At 45.8% G+C, this 19,513-nt stretch overlaps 1 protein-coding gene across 2 annotated transcripts in view; it reads right to left on the bottom strand.

The window, feature by feature from the left end:
- The window catches only part of BLTP3A (bridge-like lipid transfer protein family member 3A), a 56,330-nt gene that overhangs the window by 16,811 nt on the left and 20,006 nt on the right, over positions 1-19,513 (bottom strand). For both annotated transcript variants that reach the window (XR_013348509.1, XM_077839030.1), the window contains exons 2-13: positions 14,064-14,226; positions 12,736-12,774; positions 10,739-10,830; positions 9,301-9,490; positions 8,603-8,743; positions 7,687-7,857; positions 5,603-5,780; positions 3,915-4,001; positions 3,069-3,233; positions 2,254-2,408; positions 1,063-1,204; positions 197-390 (exon numbers count right to left, since the gene is read on the bottom strand). Coding sequence is in view for 1 of the 2 variants with exons in the window: in XM_077839030.1 (XP_077695156.1) it covers positions 197-390; positions 1,063-1,204; positions 2,254-2,408; positions 3,069-3,233; positions 3,915-4,001; positions 5,603-5,780; positions 7,687-7,857; positions 8,603-8,743; positions 9,301-9,490; positions 10,739-10,830; positions 12,736-12,774; positions 14,064-14,226 (1,717 nt within the window). In the remaining variant the exon portion in view is untranslated. The remainder of the gene's footprint in view (positions 1-196; positions 391-1,062; positions 1,205-2,253; positions 2,409-3,068; positions 3,234-3,914; positions 4,002-5,602; positions 5,781-7,686; positions 7,858-8,602; positions 8,744-9,300; positions 9,491-10,738; positions 10,831-12,735; positions 12,775-14,063; positions 14,227-19,513) is intronic.

Genomic DNA, 19,513 nt, shown 5'->3' with positions numbered 1-19,513 from the left:
GCTGGCTCTAAGCATGTGTTCTTCCATCCACAGATCACAAATCTAAATTAGCAGCAGTAGGGGCCAGTCTAGAAAGGTGGAGTTTTCATTCTCCTCTCATTCTGGGCTGCCATTGTACCTTGGTCTCTCACTTTTACCTTCAAGAAAGGGAGCAGGAAACCACTGCAGACTAGGGCAGGAAGGAAGTGAATGATACCTTCAGCCTAAAGCCATCCAGTCGGACATCAACATGCTCATCCCGCTTTCCCGAGTCCTCCAGCTTGTAGATGGCTTTGAACTGCTCCAGGCTGCGATAGAGATCTAGGAAGAAGAGATTCACCCAGAGCACGCTCACTGCATCCAGAGTAAACATCAGGCCATTCAGCTGCAGGTACAGGTTTGGGCAGGGAACTGGAGAGGATGAGAAAGGGGCAATGAATGATGACTCAAAGAAGCTGAAGTGGTTTGAGCATGGCTAGCTAAAGCCTTTAGAGAAAGCATTCACCACAGGCCAAGAACATTAGGGTGGCAGGGGAAGAGACCACACACAAACTACACTGTAATACTGTCCACTGGTAAGGCTGCCTCATATTCAAGGATCTTCAAGTGCTTTATGGACATTAATTAAGATGCACAACACCCCTGTGAGATGGATCCCTATATCAAAGGGAGAAACTGAGGCACAAAGGCAAAGTGACTCAGCCAAGTTCACACAGTGAGTGAGTGGTAGATCCAGGCAGAGAACTCAGATTATCCTGATTCCTGCACTAGTGCAAAGGAAAGAACCAGGAGCCCAAGACCTGAACAGATAGAAACTGGGGTATATTTTCAGTAAGCACGTCGGCAAATTATTGTCACACAAATTTAATCCTCCCTCCTAGGGGGAATTTACCCAGGATTCCAGAAGAGTGCAAAAAATCAATATATACAAAGAGAGAGGAACATCATGAGACTAAACAAGAACAGAGATGCAGAGAAACTGACTCCCTAAGTAGCTGTAAGGTGATTATGTATCAGGAGAGTTAAAGATGGGTTGGTTCCTTCGGAAGTTTACCAAGTGAGGCGCTAACCTTATTGCATTACCTGGAAATTCCTGATTGTCTGGGAAGTAATACTCTGTGAACTCGATATGAATTGCAGAGACCTGGTCTGGAAGGTTGAGGGATTTCCTGCTGCAGGAAAGCAAGGTGGAAGGTTTCTTACTCTGCTGACCAGCTGTGGAAACCTGAACAACAAAGACAAGTAGTTGCACTGGAGTCAGTTAGAAAAGTAACTGTTCATATAGCACCACCCTTTCCCACATTCATCCTCTCTCAAAGATTTATTCCTGAATCAAAGGGGCTCAGTTTACAAAATCAGAAAAATTGTCTTTCAAATGCTAGTCCCTCCAACTCAAACCGAGATCTGAAAATCCAGCTGGGAGCTTTGAATTTTCATGCCTCCTGCATCACCACCAATACAAGACGGGGCAAGGAGACGTTAATGGATAATTGTATGGATAGAGACCAGGTAGGTGGGTGAAGTAGTATTTTTTAGTGGACCAACTTCTGTTGGTTGAAGGGACAGAAGTTGGTCCAATAAAAGATATGGCCTCACCCACCATGTCTCGCTCAGATCCTGAGACCAACATGGCTACAACACTGCCAACAAATTCTATTAATGACATGAGGCAGAACAGAATCCATCTCACTCTCTCGAAACTCTGCAGGGTTTACAGGAGGGGTGTGTGTGTGTGTATATGTGTGTAAGTGTGTGAGAGAGAGAGACGGACAGTGTGTAAAGTTTTCTGAAGCATCTGGTATTGGTCACACTGTCAGAAACAGGATTCTGGACTAGATCGATCTTGGGTCTGATCCAGCCTGGCAATTCCTATGTTGCTGTCAGTGAAGACACTTACCAAGAAACCCTCTCCCAGCCTCACTAATTTCTCAAATACATAAAACATCATTTGCTCAGAGCTGGGCTAGGGTTTGATCAAGGTGTGGAGGGAAAGCCTCCCCAGCTTTGTAGTGTGGGCTTCAACAGAAACTCAGCAGTTTTGGCTGCAATTTGCTTTGAGTTTTGGGGTTCTTTTGAGCCTGTGTTTAGTTCAGCAGATATGAGCAATATCTAACAGAGACCTGCCAGGATCCATGAATGCTGCAGCTACAGAATCTTGTTTGTCTCTGGTTGCACACTAGGGTTTTCGTGGTTTGTGGTTTAACATGGTATCAGATGGAATTGTTCCAAAACTAAGATTGTAATCTGAACGATGGATGAGAGCCTCCTCCTGACCTGATGAATGTCTAGGTCATCCACTCGGACTACCATGCAGCTGGATCGGAGACGGTTCCACGAGGGGTGCCGAAGTGGCGGTAAGCTTGCAGGAGGTGCCAGTGTTTGGAAGCAGCCTTTCTCTGGGGGGCTTTTGTGAGGACTGGACAAAATGTCTGGGGGGGAAAAAAGTTAAAAATCACATCAGCCACAATTTAATTCATCTCCTTAGAAACCAGTTGGAGCTGTTAAACATCACACCCACAAGAGGTCTTTAGGAGGCACATGTGTTTATTGGTTAGAAATAATGGTCCCAGAGTTGGATACAAATGGGCAAGACTATGTAATGAAAGCCTATGGCTTTATGAGAAAAGAATACAGTCAAAGATCTGTGTACCCTGTGGCAAAATCAACCTAAATTCTGCAGCAAAGACTCAAGGATTCTGTGTCACTCAGACAGCTTCACATAAATTCAAACATAGAGGGGTTTCCTGGACTAGCTATGAAAATAAATACCACAATCTGTCCAGAAGTCCCATGTGTCACTCATTTGAATATTAAGTTCATTGTATTTTACTCTGTCCCTATATTTGCAATTTTTCATGTGCCACAGATTTTTGTACTGATAATTCATTGCTGCATTGTACAAGTTGCCAGGGGCCAGAGCTGGAGGTCTGCTGGGGCATGATTGACCCATCATCTGCTTTTAGAGGAAGTAGCCCCTATGGTAGGGGTGACTATCTTTTGCCCAAATCACTAGTAAGTAAGTCTGTTAATCTCTTTCGTAAAGTGGATGCAACTGAAGGAAAAACCCCAAATTAATCCAACAGTGCTACCTGGTTGCTTTTTGAAGGGGGACCTTGGAGTCTTAGTGGATCCAGCATTCATTTCTTCACAGTGCTTCTCCATCTTGCTTTGAAATTCATTCACCAGCTTCTTTGCCCACTCTCCGCGAGTCTCCATGGTCTCACAGTACTTCACCCAATGCTTGCAGGAGTCTCCTGCAGAACAAACAAACAAGGTGGCTTTTGAGAGGAGGTTCTTGTGGCTTGGATCAGCACCTGACCCCTTAGCACCCTTACTCACACGTGCACCTTTTAAATGCTCTCCTCCAACTGGGACCACCACTGACATCTGGCCATGGAACCCTGCATGTGACTCCCTGTTAAACAATGCAGGCTTCCCCATAGCACAGCTGCCCATGCCTGCAAGGGTTCCAGATTGAAGAGTTTCTTTCCAGGTGCCATTTCTCCTCTGTAAGACTACCACCATTTCCACTGTGAGGGGTCCTGAGTTACACACAACTGCTGCTGGGTTCCTCCTGGGCCTCATCCCTTACACTGAAGCCCTTTCAAGCTGACCAGCCTCATATAGGAACCAGATCCACAGCTTAGGCAACGGGAAAGGTGGGGGGATTTAACCTTATGACTTTATGACAGAGAGCAAAGTGTTCCCTTTCTTGTAGCCTGGTTCCTTTTCTCCTTAGGGGTAAGAGTGCCATTCAGCCATAAAGAAGTGAATTGGGTTAGCCCTGCAAAGAGAATTCAAGTCACAAGACCTCTCTGCACAACCTTCCTCAGTCTTACCTGCCTGCTTCAGCCCACAGTCTTGTAGCAACACGTTTCCTCATAATCTCTCTTTTTATTCCCTTCATGAATGAGGAAAGAACAAACTCCCCTTACCTGTCCAGTGGAAGGGATAATAGTCAAAAGCCATTCTCCTGAAGGTGAGCTGCATTGCACCTCCCATCACCCCATGCTTTGAGGAGCCTGTGGAAAGACAGAATAAAGAACATCTGCGTATCAGCTGGGCAAGCCAAGTCCTAACTGAGGGGAATTCAGAGCAACTTTGCATAACTCCCTGAGCCGCTACTGTACCAGCATCTCACTTCGGTGTTAGGGGGCACTGTATTGCAAGCGGTACCGGTACCTTCTTTTACACAAAACGTAAAATCTTGCTCATTAAAGGATTCCACCTCCCTTTTTACACCAGAAGATGTCAATCCTGGGGCCCCGGCTAAATTCTAATTAGAGTCATTGCTTTCTCTCTCTCTCTCTAAAATTCCCCCTGAGGTTTCAGTTGGCTATATAAAGTGGTGTTCTCCATGTGCTGTCCTGAATAGCTGGGAAAGAATTGATAAGCACTGCTGACTAGTTGCCACATTCCATTCCAGAGGTGACTGCATTTCTGTGATGCGTGAGTAATCCCTGTATATATATATGGTACAGTTTGCAAAGCACTTTGGGATTCCATGGTATGAAAGGGGCTATATAGAAGGATACCATTTTAAGGTAAGATGCAGCAGTGATTATACTTCCTTTTAGGTTTGGCAGCATCTCCCATGATCATCTAGGCCAGGAAACAGACAATGGAATGAAACTGACTAACCATTAGTGCCATCAAGAAAACTAGGGCACTGCACACAAAACTGCATAGCACCCCTGTGTCACTGGCAGTTACGGTTCTCACCACTGTAGCCAACAATATGGTAACAAAATAAAGAGGACAACGCAGCTTTGGGCTGCAAATGCTGAGGCTTTAAATCACAGGGTTTATTACCAGCCTGTTCTCTCTATATGGCTCTGATGAAAGTCCAGCTGGAATACTGTGTGTACTGCAGTTCCAGGCAATTCAGCAACAAGAAAAGGAGACAAATTGGAGCAAGGTCAGAGAAAAGCAACAATAATTATCAGAGGGCGTTGAATTATGAGGAAAGATTTATAGAAATAAATATCTAGAGCTTGGCTAAGGGACAACCAAGATTGCAGGGGACTGGAAGAGGGGCTACTCCAACAGGGAGGGAGAGGAATCATGCAGTATGGCCCACTGGGATAAACTAGGAGGAATGGGATTAAAATCAGGAAAGGCCAATTTTAAACTGAATTATTGGGAAAGCACTCCTGGCAGAGAGATCTGCTAGACTGGGGAATGGTCTTGAAGGAAAGTGGGGGAAGCCCCACTGCCTAGCCCATTTAAAACTAGGCTAGCTAAACTACCAGAAAATAAATGGTAAGGAACAATCCTATACTGACCAAGTGAAATGAGCTATTAGACCATCTAATCTACCTCTTTGTTTGGTGACAGATTGTTCCCTATTGCGTATTCTCTAGTGCTTTGTCCAAGCCAGTGAGAGGACTTCCACTCCTTCCCCTAGGAAGCTACACCACATATGCAAGTCTCCTGGTACTTAGGACAGCGTCACCCCCACAAAGAGTGAGCTACTGACACCAGCCACACTGTGATATGCTAACATTGAACTCAGAAGTGTAGAATTAAATGCACGTGCACACATGAAAAAGAAGTACCCCCCATGATCTGGTTTATTTCTTTCTCCTCCAGTCTCTCCCTAGTGCTGCTCTTGGTTGGGTACCTGACTCCCGGGTGTGGCTGTCATCACAGATGTGCAGGTCCAGACGGGAGATGAATAGGTGGTAGGAGGACTCTTTCATGTCATACTTCTCAAAGTACTGGCTGATGCTGCTTGCATTCAGACTGCCTCCAAATGTCTGGGACCAGGACTGGTGGGCACTAGGAGCAGGTGGTGTGGTCTAGAATACACAGGAACATGTTCTTCAGGTACCAGTACATCATCAAAGGAAAATAGGGAAGCAGATTCTAGTGCACTGGAAACAGCTTATGTTTACACCCCACAGTGAAAGAGCCTGAATAGCGTTCCCCAAATAAAAGGTCTTTGACCAGTGGTTCTAACACAGCATGTATAAGGAAAGAACCAAACGTAACTGAATAACTAGAATTTATGATTATCAATTTGATCTTGAGCTTCCGTTTCTGCAGACATAGACTTTGCAAAGCTTAAAGCTGTTGCAGGTCCATCAATTGATTTATAATCAGTGGAGGCAGCAAGGTCCAGCGGACAGGGTACCAAACAGGGAGTCAAGATATCTGTGTTCTATTCTAAGCTCTGCTGTGTGACCTTGGGAATGCTCCATGCCTCAGTTTCCTAATCTCTAAAATGGGACTAATGATGCTCACTTATCTTTGGAAAATGCTTTCCAATCTATGGATGAAAAGGGCAATATTAGCATTATTATTTAAAGTCCCCTTGGCCTTATCTCACAGCACTGTTTGCAAAAACCTTCTCTTCTGCAGTTCCTGCTATCTGGAGAAACATCCCTTTTCTCACCTCATGCTCTCTGGCTCTTTGCAAATCTCTGCTGGAAACGTCTTTCATCCTTTGCCTTGTACCCTTTAATTTCACTTTCCCTCTACAGCAGTTATTTAAACATCTCTCTGTTATTTAACTTTGCTGAGTATTTTGAAAACTTCTTTTTAAAAAAACATTTGCAAGGGTGGGGGGGGGGAGTTCAACAGCTAACAATGGAAGGAGGGTAGGAGAAACAGCTGGTTAGAGGTTAAGAAATACAATGAGCTGTGTGTGCTGCAAACGAACAATACAAACATCTCAGAGCACTGCAAGCCCCCTCGCAGGATACTGAGAGAAAAAATGATGATCCTGAAATAGGCTGATCTGTGTTCTCCCCTGAGCACCCCGAATCATGACAATTTTTACAAGGTTGGAGTGCCCCTCATGTAGATTTTTATTTTGAGAAAGGAAGTTGGAGACGGGAACTTCCTAGCAGAGGCCGAAGAGATTATTTCCAGGATATATTCATTATCTGTTATTACCAAAACAAAATCTATGGGCCCCCTGACACCTTGTGATAGTCCTGCCTCGAGCAGGGGTTCTCAAATTGTGGGTTGGGACCCAAAAGTGGGTCATGACCCGTTTTAATGGGGTCGCCAGGGCTGCTTAGACTTGCTGAGGCCTAGAGCCAAAGTTCAAGCCCCACTGCCCAGGGCCAAAGCCCGAGTCCCAACACCAATGGTCGGGGCTAAAGCTCTGGGAGGCTGGGCTCAGGCTTCGGCTTTAGCCCTGGGCAGCCGGGCTCAGGTTACAGGCCCCCTGCCTGGGGCTGAAGCCCTTGGGCTTGGCCCCCCCCGCCTGCGGTGGCAGGCTCAGGCTTCGGTCCCGCCACTCCTGGTGTTGTGTAGTAATTTTAGTTGGTGGAAGGGGGTCACGGTACAATGAAGTTTGAGAACCGCTGGCCTAGAGGATCACAGAATTTTCCATCTCTTTTTCCCCCAGACCGATTCTAGCCCATGACCATTTGAAAATGTTCACTGATCATTTTTGGTGGTGGGTGCAATGCCTGTAAGTCATGTTTTTATCCCAGTGGTGACTCCATACCCATGTGTGCCCAAGCTTGCACCAGCTGAGCTTTTAGGACTTCTCCCAATGCTCACACCCATAAGGGGTGCTGACAGGACTTTTGGGAAGCTGCACAGATTACAGCTTTCCTACCTCTTCCCGTCATCAGAGAGACCACTCGGCAGCAGGCACCCATCTGTATGTGTATATGGAGAATCCACGCTGCCTTTTCCATGTCTCTTCCTTTTTCCCAGGACGCTCATGCTTAGGTGATAGCTGCTTACCAGGACAGGTTCTGGTGCCATACTCTTCCTCTGCTGGGAAGATTTCTCCATGGCTTCACTCAAGGACTCTGCATACTTCATCATGGCTTTCAGCTGAGAGTCTGTCAGCACCCAGAGCAAGTCGTCAAGGAGGAACATCAGCTTAGATGCCACCACGTTGCAATCTTTGGTCTGAGCCAACCAAAGAGAGAGAGAGCAGCAAGTTTAACATAACAATTTTAACCATACACATTTATTCCTCTGGGGACTTGTGGATTGTAGCAGCTGCAAAATATGTCACTTTAGAAATCATATGAGATAAAATAGGGTAGAGGGAGGCCATTCATCTGACTGAGAGGTGTCCAGGGTACCCCAATATTATTCAGTGGGATCTGTTGTCTCAGCTGAGCACCAAGCTAGTCAAATCTGTCTCCACCTAAGGAGGCATGTGCCCAACTGCACTGAAGGAAGAGTGGAGATGCAGGAGGTTTATTCTTTCTAATCGACACTTCATCACCTTTCTCCTTCTCCTGTTTATAGTACAACTAAGTCTGGCAGTGATGTAAGCACTCAATAAAAGAGGACACAGCACACTTTTACATGACTGTGACAGAGGATTATTCACGCACTTGCCCTGCTGCATGCATTCCTGAACTAAGAAATGAGCTGTTCTGAGTACACAAGATAAGAGCTCAGCGTGTACCTCACTGAAACCACAGAGCAATACAGCATCTAGGGCTCTGCTTTTGTGGAGAAAAAGCACAAGCACTGAGAAGGGAGGGCATAGGTACCATCACCAGACACAGGAATAACTATCCCTCTCTGTGCCTCTTCTCATTTTTGAGATTCAATTGAGTAAGGACATTATTCCTGATCGGGGAGATGCAATCAGGACTTTACCAGGCAAATCACTCCTGCTATCAGTGGAGATACTCACCCTTCTCTTGAGAGAAATTTGGATCCTGCCTTGATTGGTAATGAGTCTCAAAGGAGTGGTAGTGGGATCCTGATCACCATTGTCAGTGGCATCTGCCTCTATCCGAAGTGTCTGCCAAGTGAGCTCTTTAAATGTCAAAACCTACCCAGAGAGAAAGAGAGACCAGGAGACAAACAGGAAAATGCTGAGGATTTCACCAACTTCAAGACTTTAACAATAGAAACGTTTCACGGTAACAGTGCATAGGCAAGAAAAGAAACGGATATAGAAGTGAGGAAGGAAGAGACACCATCTTTCTTCTGGAATCGCAGTAATAAATGGAGGAGCTGCCCTGGGATCATATAATCCTCCCTCTACAGTGCAATCACAGCAGAGACTAGTTAAAATGTATTGATTGCAAGGGAGCTCACAGCTTCTCCAGTTTTTCATTCTCCCACTAAGGAGATGCTATGAAGAAGTGTGATGGGGACCACTGGCTATGGAAGAGTTCAGAGTGACTCCAGTTCCCAATGGATACTTCAGACTGTGGTATAGAGGTCACTGAGGTTCCTTAGAGCCATCCATACTGAGACCAAGACGTGAGAATTCAGAGAAAATGAACCAAGGCCCCAAATCTGCCAGACCCTTCAGGGACCATGGAAGAGACCTAAATGTGACACCCCCGTATGCTGCATCTGCCAATGCAGAGAGGGTCTTACCTCTCCTCTCTGAGTGTCAGTGATGCGGGTGAAACGTAGGTCACTCTGCTGCCAGTTGGGATTCACACTGTATCCCTGGAGCTGCCACAGTTCAAAAGAGGCATGGAAGGCCTTGGAGTGAATCTTGATAGTGATGGAATTGACAACAATGAACATTCCCTCCACAACCTTTTCGGCAAAGCCATACTCGCTGTAAAGAGAAGAACCCTCAAAATCATGATTCTATAAAAAGGAGCCCCCGTTCAGGCTGACCCAGTGATAACAAATGACTGTCACAAAGGAGACCTAAGGTTCAGAAGCAGCCTGGCTCCATGGAGATGGACTACCTCCAGGAGAAGTGCACGGAAGATGGAAATACCATCACCTGTGCTAATAAGGCACCCCCTATTTGATAGATTAGCCTCAGCCATGGTTACAACTGAGTGTTCAAAGCCATCGCCATGGTAGGCAGGAACAGAGGAAGAAGAGTAAATGATGGAGCAAGGGGTGGGCAAGAGGGTGCAGTGCACATGGAAGCTGAAGTTGAACTCCTGGAGTCAGCCTCTCACTCCCAAGGCCAGAGACAGAAATACTCCTGTCCCACTCAACACTCCGGCAAGCACTGCCAGCTGCTTCAGAAGAGACACAATTGTTAACATAGCCACGAAGGTGCATACAGCACAGTACAATGGGCAGAATGGGTTAAACCTGTTAGAGCTTCTGGGTGGGTTTGAAGTGTCATAGCTCTGTCAATGGACTTCCCAAAAAGATGACATGTCAGCCACCCAGCCAGGCACAATACAGTGCAGAGTGAACATGGGGAATGCTTTGTGAGACAGCAGAGTCTTTGGAAGGTTTCTGTGAGAGAACGTTACTTTTTTCTAGCCTGGAGGGGCAACATGAAAGCAGGAGCTGAGTTAGGACGGGGATAAAGGAGTGGTCAGGAGAGAAGCTTGGGTGGGGTGTTGGGAAATGTGATGGAGCACAGCCAGAGGAGAAGAACACAGGTGCAGGCCAGGCAGAATTTTCAGTGAAGCTTTGGAAGCAAGGAGAAGATTTAGGTCTCTGCCAAAGATGAGGGAAATCAATGCAGATGTTCAGGAAGTGGGAAAGAGAGACTTTGCCAGAGGAGCAGGAAAGGATGGGGAGGTGGGCTGCAATGAAGGAATCCTATCCACTGCTTCCTAAGGGGAGGATGAAAGCTGCAATGCAAAGGCTCTGGGGAACATGGCTTAAAGGAGCTGGGCATTCTTAAGGATCTAGTCTAGGTCAACCCTGGCCAGCTGTACAGACTTCTGCCAAACCCTGTCCCCATCTCACAGTTGAAAAGGCTGGGAGAAAACAATTCCCCTTTTTTATTGCAAGGCTCCTTCACTATTCAGAATGGACAATCAGGAGTGCCTGCCCAACACAGATAATACAGTGTCAAAAACTAACTATAGAGTTAGGAGGTGCCAACCTTTGACCTGCAGCAAGAGCAATGGGAGACTGTCCATTGGGTGGCCGAGGCTCTTCACAGGTTCGCATCTCCACCTCCACCTTATCCAGGTACTGCAAACACAGGAAACAAGAAGTAAGCATGACATTAAGACTCGGGATGAGCATTATGGTCCTAGATTTGAAATACATAGGGGGTCACTGGAACTGCTGGGTCAAATACCAACAAGGTGGACTCCACCTTCCACCATTCTCAGGGAATTCACTGTGTGTGAGTGGGTATTTCAAATGAGACCTTAAAAACCAAGGTCCCATCTGCTCTGCATGGACACTGAAAATCTCACAGGGCGCTTTTCATAAAAGTAAGGGGGTTGGCTGAGCATCCTTGACTAAAGTATCTATCCTTCTCCCCATTTCAACTCTGCACCTGGCAGGTGCCCTCCACTCTCATGCAGCACTGCGGCTGATTCCTGTCGTACCCCTGCCTGCAGCCCCTGTGCAATCTGCTCACAGCTGTCCACGTTTCTACAGCTGGTCTGTAGCTGTGTTTGTGCAGCCTCTTCTTCCCACAGGCCCCAGAGACCCAATACTTCCTGTCTACTCCAGGCAGGAGCACGTCTAGTGTGTGGAGCTTGGCACAGGCAGTTGGGTAGTTGCACACAATGAGGGTGAACTGCTAGGTGTGCTCATCAAGTTGGGAGATCAGAAAAAATCATTTAAAAAAGCCATGGGGGGGATTTGAAGGTGGGGTGTGGCTTCCGGTCTCTGAGCGTGGAGTTTAAAGTTGTGGCCAGAGCAGTCACTGTTACAGAGAATGGAGCATTGTGGGACAGCTGCTGGAGGACTGTTAGGGTTGATACAAGTCATACAATATCTATGCTCACACTACATTAACCTCAGTAGGTGAACCATGGTTCTATGCCATTCGGGGAGGTGGTTTTACTGTGTGACTAACAGGTGCTTATATCAGTGGGAGACAAATTTGAACATAGACACATGTACGAATAGGTCGACACAAATCGACCTAACTTTGTAGTACAGACCAGGTCTCAGAGGTTGCTGCATTTCAGTGCTAATGTACACACAGTCTCCAAAGTACTTTGAGATCCACTGAGAAAAATCTATCACTGGTTTCACATCTACTTGTAGAGAACACTTTTATTATATACTTCAGAGCAAGTTTAGCATCCTGGGGCCAGTGGAAATGTCATCTGGGCAATTCTCACCAGATCCCAGGAACTTGTACTCTTCCCTAGGGCCACCCAACAGTTGACCATAGGACAGCACAGAAACATCAGAAAAGGCCTTAGGGTACTTCTAAACTGCAAAAAAAACCCAACAATCGTAAACCCCATGGCAGCCAGTCTCAGAACCTGGGTCAACTGAGTCAGGCTCATGGGGCTCATGCTATGGCATTAAAAATACCCCTGTAGACATTCCCTCCCTGGAGCTGGCTACGAAATCCAATGAAGGGAGTAGGTCTCAGAGTGTGGGCTCCAGCCCCCCTCACCAGGTTTCAAATCCAGGGTCCAGTCCAAGCAGAAACGTCTATACACTGCTATTTTTAGCCCTGGAGCACAAGCACAAGTTAATTGACCCGAGCTCTGAGACTCGCTGCTGTGGGGATTTTCTTGCAGTGTAGACATACCCTTAGAGACAAAGACACTTCTATGAGACCTGGGTGGTAAAAAAAAATTCACATCTCACGTGACCTTAGAGAAGCCTCTGTGCAATGGGCTGGATTTGATCAGCAGCTGAGATGATGCATGCATCCGACGAAGTATTCACCCACAAAAGCTTATGCTCCAATACGTCTGTTAGTCTATAAGGTGCCACAGGACTCTGCCGCTTTTACAGATCCAGACTAACACGGCTACTCCTCTGATACTTGACAGCTGAGATGTTATGTCACAAAAGCTTCAACACCTCTAGCTGTAAGAACCAATTGTCCCTTTGCAGGAACAATCCCTTAGCTAAGATTTATTACAAAGAAGGAAGAACACTAAAACAAAATATTACCAGACAAATCGGGTGCGTCTTCAGTTTCGTCCACTGGATCTGTAAAGACAGAGCTCAAGTTGCAGAAGGTTCCTCAATATGCCCAGGTTTGAACGATTTCAGAGACACACAGTCAAGCCCCCCAGAGATCAACTCACTTAAAGTCCTGCTGTGCTTTGAGAGTTGATCACATAAAAATAGCACTGACAATACAGGTTCACTGCGTCTCACTGACTCCAGATCAAATGGGCTACCACAAACAACTGAAAAGATGTTCAAACAACCTGCTGTGTAAGCCCAGTTTGGCTTTTGTATTTCAGGCTGAGTCTTTTCCTTCTCATGCATCATCACCAGTGATATATGCTCTGCAGCACAAATTCAGATTTCACTTATGCATGAGCAACTCTGTTGTCTTTAATCGCTTTACAATCAATTAATTCAGGCTGTAACTGGAATTTAGTTTACAGTTCTGTAGATTATGCTCAAACCTGAATACAATCCATTTTACCCCCACTGACCTGTGTTTGCTCTGCAGTTCTAGGAGCAGCAAGAACTAATACTTGTTACTAAACTGAGCAGATCCAACTCTGAATACATACAGGAAGCAGCTGAGATGAGTAAAAGGAGGCCATTTTTACAGTCATTTGGCAGAGCAGAACCAGACTTTAACAGAAAGTCTTTTCCACATGCTAAACGCTTTTGTCTTAATTTAGTGTAACTGTGTCTAACATCAGCTGAGGTTAAACAAACAACTTCTCATTTAATGTCAACTGAAAAAAATCCATTTCCTGACCCAAAAAGCACTTGGAACAAGATTTTCAAGATGAAGAGGCCCATTCTCTGTGCACAAGTGCAGCTGTGACTGCATGTGCAACTACTGCGATTATACTAGCAAGCCAGATAATTGTGGGTGCAGAGGCTGGTAAGGTGCCTAGCAAATCATTTTTCACATACTTTTACCCAATTTGCACATTATTTCTGAAGTCTCCATTGCTCAAAATGTGACCTTTAAATAACCGTTACTGCACGGAAACTCATGGCACAAGGAGGTTTTCAAAAAATTTCAGTCAGCATTTATTTACACTTTACATTCCTGTTTCAGCCCAGTTTGGAGGTTTGTGTGAACAGCCAGGGCAACCTGGGATGGCTGTTTCACTCTTTCAGCATTAAAGAATAAGTCAGGGGCAGAAGGGAGAGGGGCAGGATATGCCTCCGCTACCACAAGTTCATTTCCAGTTGAGAAAGCTGATATCCTTTATCAAAAGCCCCAGATAACATCAAATGCAGACTGACATCAAGTGGGCTGCATTGAGTTTAGAGGACACCATTAGTGTGGCATCTCAACTCACCCGGATGGAAGCCTTGTTACAGTAGACACGAGTGATAGCTAGCCAGGTGGGCAGCTCCAACACATTCTGCAGCACCTCTTCATCCAGTTCCAAGTTGGTCAGCTGCCCCTGACCTTTCAGTGTGCTCAGGTTAATTTTGTCTGGAGAGAGATTCTTAGTAAACCTGTGGAAAAGAGGAGTTAAGAGGCAATATGACAACAACTTCCAATGTGCCTGTGTCTATGGAGAGGAGGGTTATTTTGATGGTAAACACCTCCCTGTTGTTTGCAAAGCACCTCATACGCTCAGGGGACTATAGAGAGAGAAAGAGATAGAATAATAGGGACACCATACCACCACACAGTGGGCAAACCATTGCTTTTCTATAGTGCATTGTGTGAGCTGCCCTGCCAGTTTTGCAGCATCCAGTTAGGCCCCAAACCAACTCCCACGGACTTCAATGGCAACTGGGTCAGTTCCCTAAAGAGTCATAAGTGCATTCGTCACCTAAGTACTATGGAAATTGGCCCACTATAAATACCTCAGAGAGAGAGAGAGAGAGAGAGAGCGCAGTAGTTTTGGTCCAATATTTCCTTTTCTTTTTTTATAATAAAGCGTAAGATCAGACATCCCGCCCCACAGAAAAATCTTCATTGAGCTCAAACTGAGGTTGCAAGAACATAGCCAAAACTAAAGGGGAAAAAAAATACAGTTTAAAGTATAGGTGGGAAGGCAAGGTTGTTAGGTGTCACTTGGAATTTCTTGCCTTTCAGATGTTTCGATTACATAGAAGAGGGCAGAGTTAAAGCCACCCCAGAAAGCGTCTTCACCCTAGGCATCCTCCAAAGAAGCTATGACAAGTATTCTAGTATCATAGCTAGCTGACAGTTAAACCCTGGGTACCATGGCAGCTCAACAAAGAAGCTTGGTGGGTGTCTTTAAGGCCCATATAGTTTGGCATTTTAAATGTTTTAAATCAAATCAGGAGAGACAGCACTGGAAACCCAGAAATTAACGTAATTGCATTAGGGCACAAAGAGAAAATGAAACTGACTAGAAACAAATGCAACTGGACAATAGTTTCACTCCGCAAGGTAAGTGGCATGCAAAAAAATATTAAGAAACTTATAGCATCAATGGTGGAGAGAGATTAGATCAGTTTTACTGATCACTCATATTACTGTCACAGGGAAGTAAAGGATTTTAAATAAATTATTTTATCAGTCTCTTTAAACACTAGTCTCACAGCCGAACCCATTCCTGTCCCTCATTAGTGAAGCTGATTCATGCTCACCAGTGTCCCAAGCTAAGAAACAGGGATATACATGGTCAGGGAAACATCAGTGTGCCTGCCCGTAACATAACCCTTCACCCTGCTTTTCACAATCAACTCAGCCATGCCCTGCTTTTCTTCTGTCTACCATCTGCTGCTGATCTCTCCTGTCACAATTTCCCCTTCAAAAAGGGCTTGCTTTTTCCAGGTCTGCTGTATGCACCCAGGTGTCTTCAAATTCCAGATACGCCGCACGTTTGATGGATGAGAACAATTTGATTAAGGGCACAAAAGAGAGGTGTAAAGGATTCTGGGGCAAATCTGAAAACATCCAGCTGAACTGGAAATACCAAGGATCCTTTTGGAAGAGTACTCAGGACAGTTAGGGCAAGCAAAGATGAGGGCAATCTCGGAGGAAGGTAATGGTGAGCTGCAAAGAACCCTGCATCAGCAGAATGAGCACAAAATTACAGCAGCATGCAGGATTCTGCTTCTTCCCAATTGGGATGGTGCAGCCAAAAACTGGGATACTTGGCAGGTCCATCTCAGTGCCTAAACAGGGAAGAAAACAAAAAGCAGCCATGCTGGATTAAGCTGTGTTAGAAATCTTGGAACAGTTCTTCCTCACGAATGAAATACACCTTTCCCGTCACCCGGTTGAAGGGTTCAGAAAAGCTTCATTCCCCACAGCAGTGATTTGCCAGGCACTTGCGCTTGGAAGAATCTGCTTTCTCTGACCCACCAGGAGTAGTTCAGGGATGCGGGGGATTCAGAAGTTTAATAACAGAAATGGAAATTTACATAAATTCCTGGGTTAGAGAGAGAATTTAGGTTACTCTGCTCCTTCACAAGGTTGCAAGATTTCTCATTCAGATTGTAAGATTGTGAATAAGGTCAATCGAGAGGAGCTTAAAGTTTCCCATGCCTTTGGTCCAGCCAGTCCCCAAATCCCATCTACACTGCAATAACCACAGTAGTATATTGAAGGCATGGCTGTCCCTTAACACAAATAAAACATGGTTCAATCTCACAGTGTAGATGAGACTGAACCATGTTTTAATTGTGTTACTGAGTCATGGGTCAGCCCCACGAAGTCCAAAGCTGTGGTGAGTTTTAGGAACATGGTACAATCCCATCTATGACAAAAGAGAAAAGTTAGGATTTGACCATGTTGTAACCAGGTCCTTCAATATGCAGCCAGCAGCCCTGTTTGGAGGCAGAGCCTGTATAAGAAGAGGTGTTTGGCCCTGGCAGAGGGGATTATCAGACCCAGCTGGGGAAGGGTTAGGCAGTTCCTATGAAGGACTGAAAGAGCTCAGTTGAAGAGAAGGCTGGAGGAAGTAGGGCAGCTCTAGTGGCAAGGGGAGAGATGTAAGGAGAAAGGCTGCTGGGCCCCTACAGCCTGTGTTGGTCAAGGGAATAGCTTGGTTTTGTGTTAACTTACGAGTTTTAGGTTTGAAAAATAAACTGCTCTGAAAGAAGAGCTAGAACTAGACTCTGGGCACGGCGTCAATCCTTCCTGGGCTTGGGAGACAGGCCAGCAACCTACTGTAGACTGGACTGACGACCAGAGAAGTTGTATTTGCCTTGCCAGTATCTCACTGCAATGTTTGACTACATGGTTTCCCTCTCTGCACTAGGGAAGCCAGTGAAGGCTGCAGCTTGCATAGCACCACAATGCCATGGGATTCAGAAAGGATGGAGTGTTTCTGCCAGATTTACTCCCTGTTTAAGCCAGAGCCATTTTACACATTCCTCCATGCTAATTCTAATTCTTCACAGCGGCGCAAGTGGTGGAAAAGAAAGGCCCCATTGTCAGCCAGAGTAGGATTAGATTCACTCGTTAGTCACACGCTGCAGTTCTCTCACTCCCCTTTCCCTGCACTGGCCTGGCTGCATGTGCTGCCCCATTGTGCAAGGCACAAAGACAGTCCTGAGAAACTGGGCCAGCATCTTGGGGATAGTGAAGGTGGGGAGCGGGGGCAGGGGGAGGAGGGGCTATTGTGCTGGTTTCATCAATCTCACTACAGGAGTGTGAGTTGAACTTGGAAACTGGCTGGGATTAATTGCTTATCAGCCAATCTAGAATTTCCTCCAGAACAATGTATTTATCCAAGTGAACATTGTGCCAGGGCAGAATCTGAAGCGAGGAGAGAAGCAGTTATGCATTTCACTGCAGCCAAAAACTCTCCTCCTCGTAGGAGAAGCTGGGACGTGAACAGCTGTGAGCTTGCCTGCTGCTTGTATTTCCACACCATTCTCTGCAGTAATGATTTCTGCTGGGGAGGATTGCAGTATGAGACCTCTACAGACTTTAACCTGCCGTGGAAGTTCTCTCCTTTCCAGGCCTAATAAGCTAGTATATCAAATGGTTTGTCTCCCGTCACATGACAGCATCACACACCTGTCACTATCTAAGGCTCACACAGAGAGAGAGGTGACTCCTTTTCTTTTTACAGAGTGAGAGAGGCCATCCTGTTTACTTTAGACAAATATTTCCTCATTAAACCAGAGGAAACCCTTATATAAACACACATGAGAAGTTTCAGAGGGGTAGCCATGTTAGTCTGTATCAGCAAAAAACACCGAGGAGTCCTTGTGGAACCTTGGAGACTGAAAAATTTATTTGGGCATAAGCTTTCGTGGGCTATGAGAACGGCACATGAGAAAGCAGCCAAGATCAACACAGTTCTCAATTACTATATGGCAAAATCTGGTGTTTGTAAGATTACATATTCCAGCGTGTGTGACATTCTACAGGTGACAGGTTCATTGTAGGAGCATAAACAATGATCTCACAAATCTGTTAACGAAGAGAACTAAAGATCTCAAAGCATAATGCCTATCATCTGGTTCATCACTGGGGACTGAGCCTGGGATCTCCTGAGACAAAGCATGAGCCTCTATGGCAGTGGTTCTCAAACTTTTGTACTGGTGACCCCTTTCACATAGCAAGCCTCTGAGTGCGACCCCTCTTATAAATTAAAAACACTTTAAAATATATTTAACACCATTATAAATTCTGGAGGAAAAGCAGGGTTTGGGGTGGAGGCTGACAGCTCACGACCCCCCATGTAATAACCTCGTGACCCCCTGAGGGGTCCTGACCCCCAGTTTGAGAACCCCCTGCTCCATGGCTTGAGGTAACAGATCAAGTCCTCTAACTGAGAGCCGCTGCAGAGTCATATCCTCTGTGGACTGGGCAGAGAGAACAATGTATAGTACGTGCTGACCAGTAGGATGCCAAAAGCACTTTGCAGACATTAACTTGACATTGTAAGGCTAAGACAAATAGCCTCATTTTATAGATGGGGATGCTGAGGCTCAGGGAGATGCAAGGAACAGAAAACCCAGCTCTCCCGACTTCTAGTCCTTAGCATACTTCCTCTGTTGAGACATGCTGCTCTCAACCAGTACATTAATGCAGCAGTGTTGGTTGTATCAGAATATTGTAGAGACAGAACACATTTATCGGACAATCATCAGCATCTCAGCCAGAGGCAGAGCTGAAGTCTTCAAACTGACACACTGATGTAGAGAAATATTAAATAAAGCCAGATGAATACAAAGCAGGTTTTTAAAACAAGTGTAGGGGCCACAAGGAGTCCTGCTGAACTGATATGAAGATGACCAGAGCCAATGCTGCAAGATTCTACGGAACAGCCCTGTTAGCAGCCAAAATGAATATGAAACTTTAATTTACAGTGCCCGTGGAAGGGGGCTTGGGGAAGACTTATGAACAAGGGAGAAACATAAACAGTTACATGAACAGAGCATAGGTCAGTATGTCTTTAGCCAAACCTCATACTGCCAAGTAAAGAGGGTGGAGTTTTGAAGTAGATCTAAGGCACCCTCAGCCCACTGGGTACGTCTAACATGGCAAGCAGAAACCCATGGCACCGAGACCGGGACAGCAGACATGGGCTCACGGGGCTCGTGCTACGGCATTAAATATAGCTATGTAGATATTCGGGTTTGGACTGGAACTCGGGCTCTGAAGCTTAGGGAGTGGGTTGGGTTTCACAGCCCAAGCTGCAATGTCTACACAGCTATTTTAAGGGCGGTAGCATGAGCCTGAGTCTGTAGGCCTGAGCTCTTTTCTGTTTGCCATGTAGATGTACCCAATGAGACCAAGTGCCCTCACATAAGGTCCAGAGCAGGCCAATCGGAGAATGTAGCAAGTATGCTCCAACAAGCT

This window comes from Eretmochelys imbricata, chromosome 21 (assembly GCF_965152235.1).
Source record: "Eretmochelys imbricata isolate rEreImb1 chromosome 21, rEreImb1.hap1, whole genome shotgun sequence".
In the NCBI taxonomy this organism is placed as follows: Eukaryota; Metazoa; Chordata; order Testudines; family Cheloniidae; genus Eretmochelys; species Eretmochelys imbricata.
The sequence above is the reverse complement of the archived record's forward strand: the minus strand, read 5'-3'. Positions and strand labels throughout refer to the sequence as shown.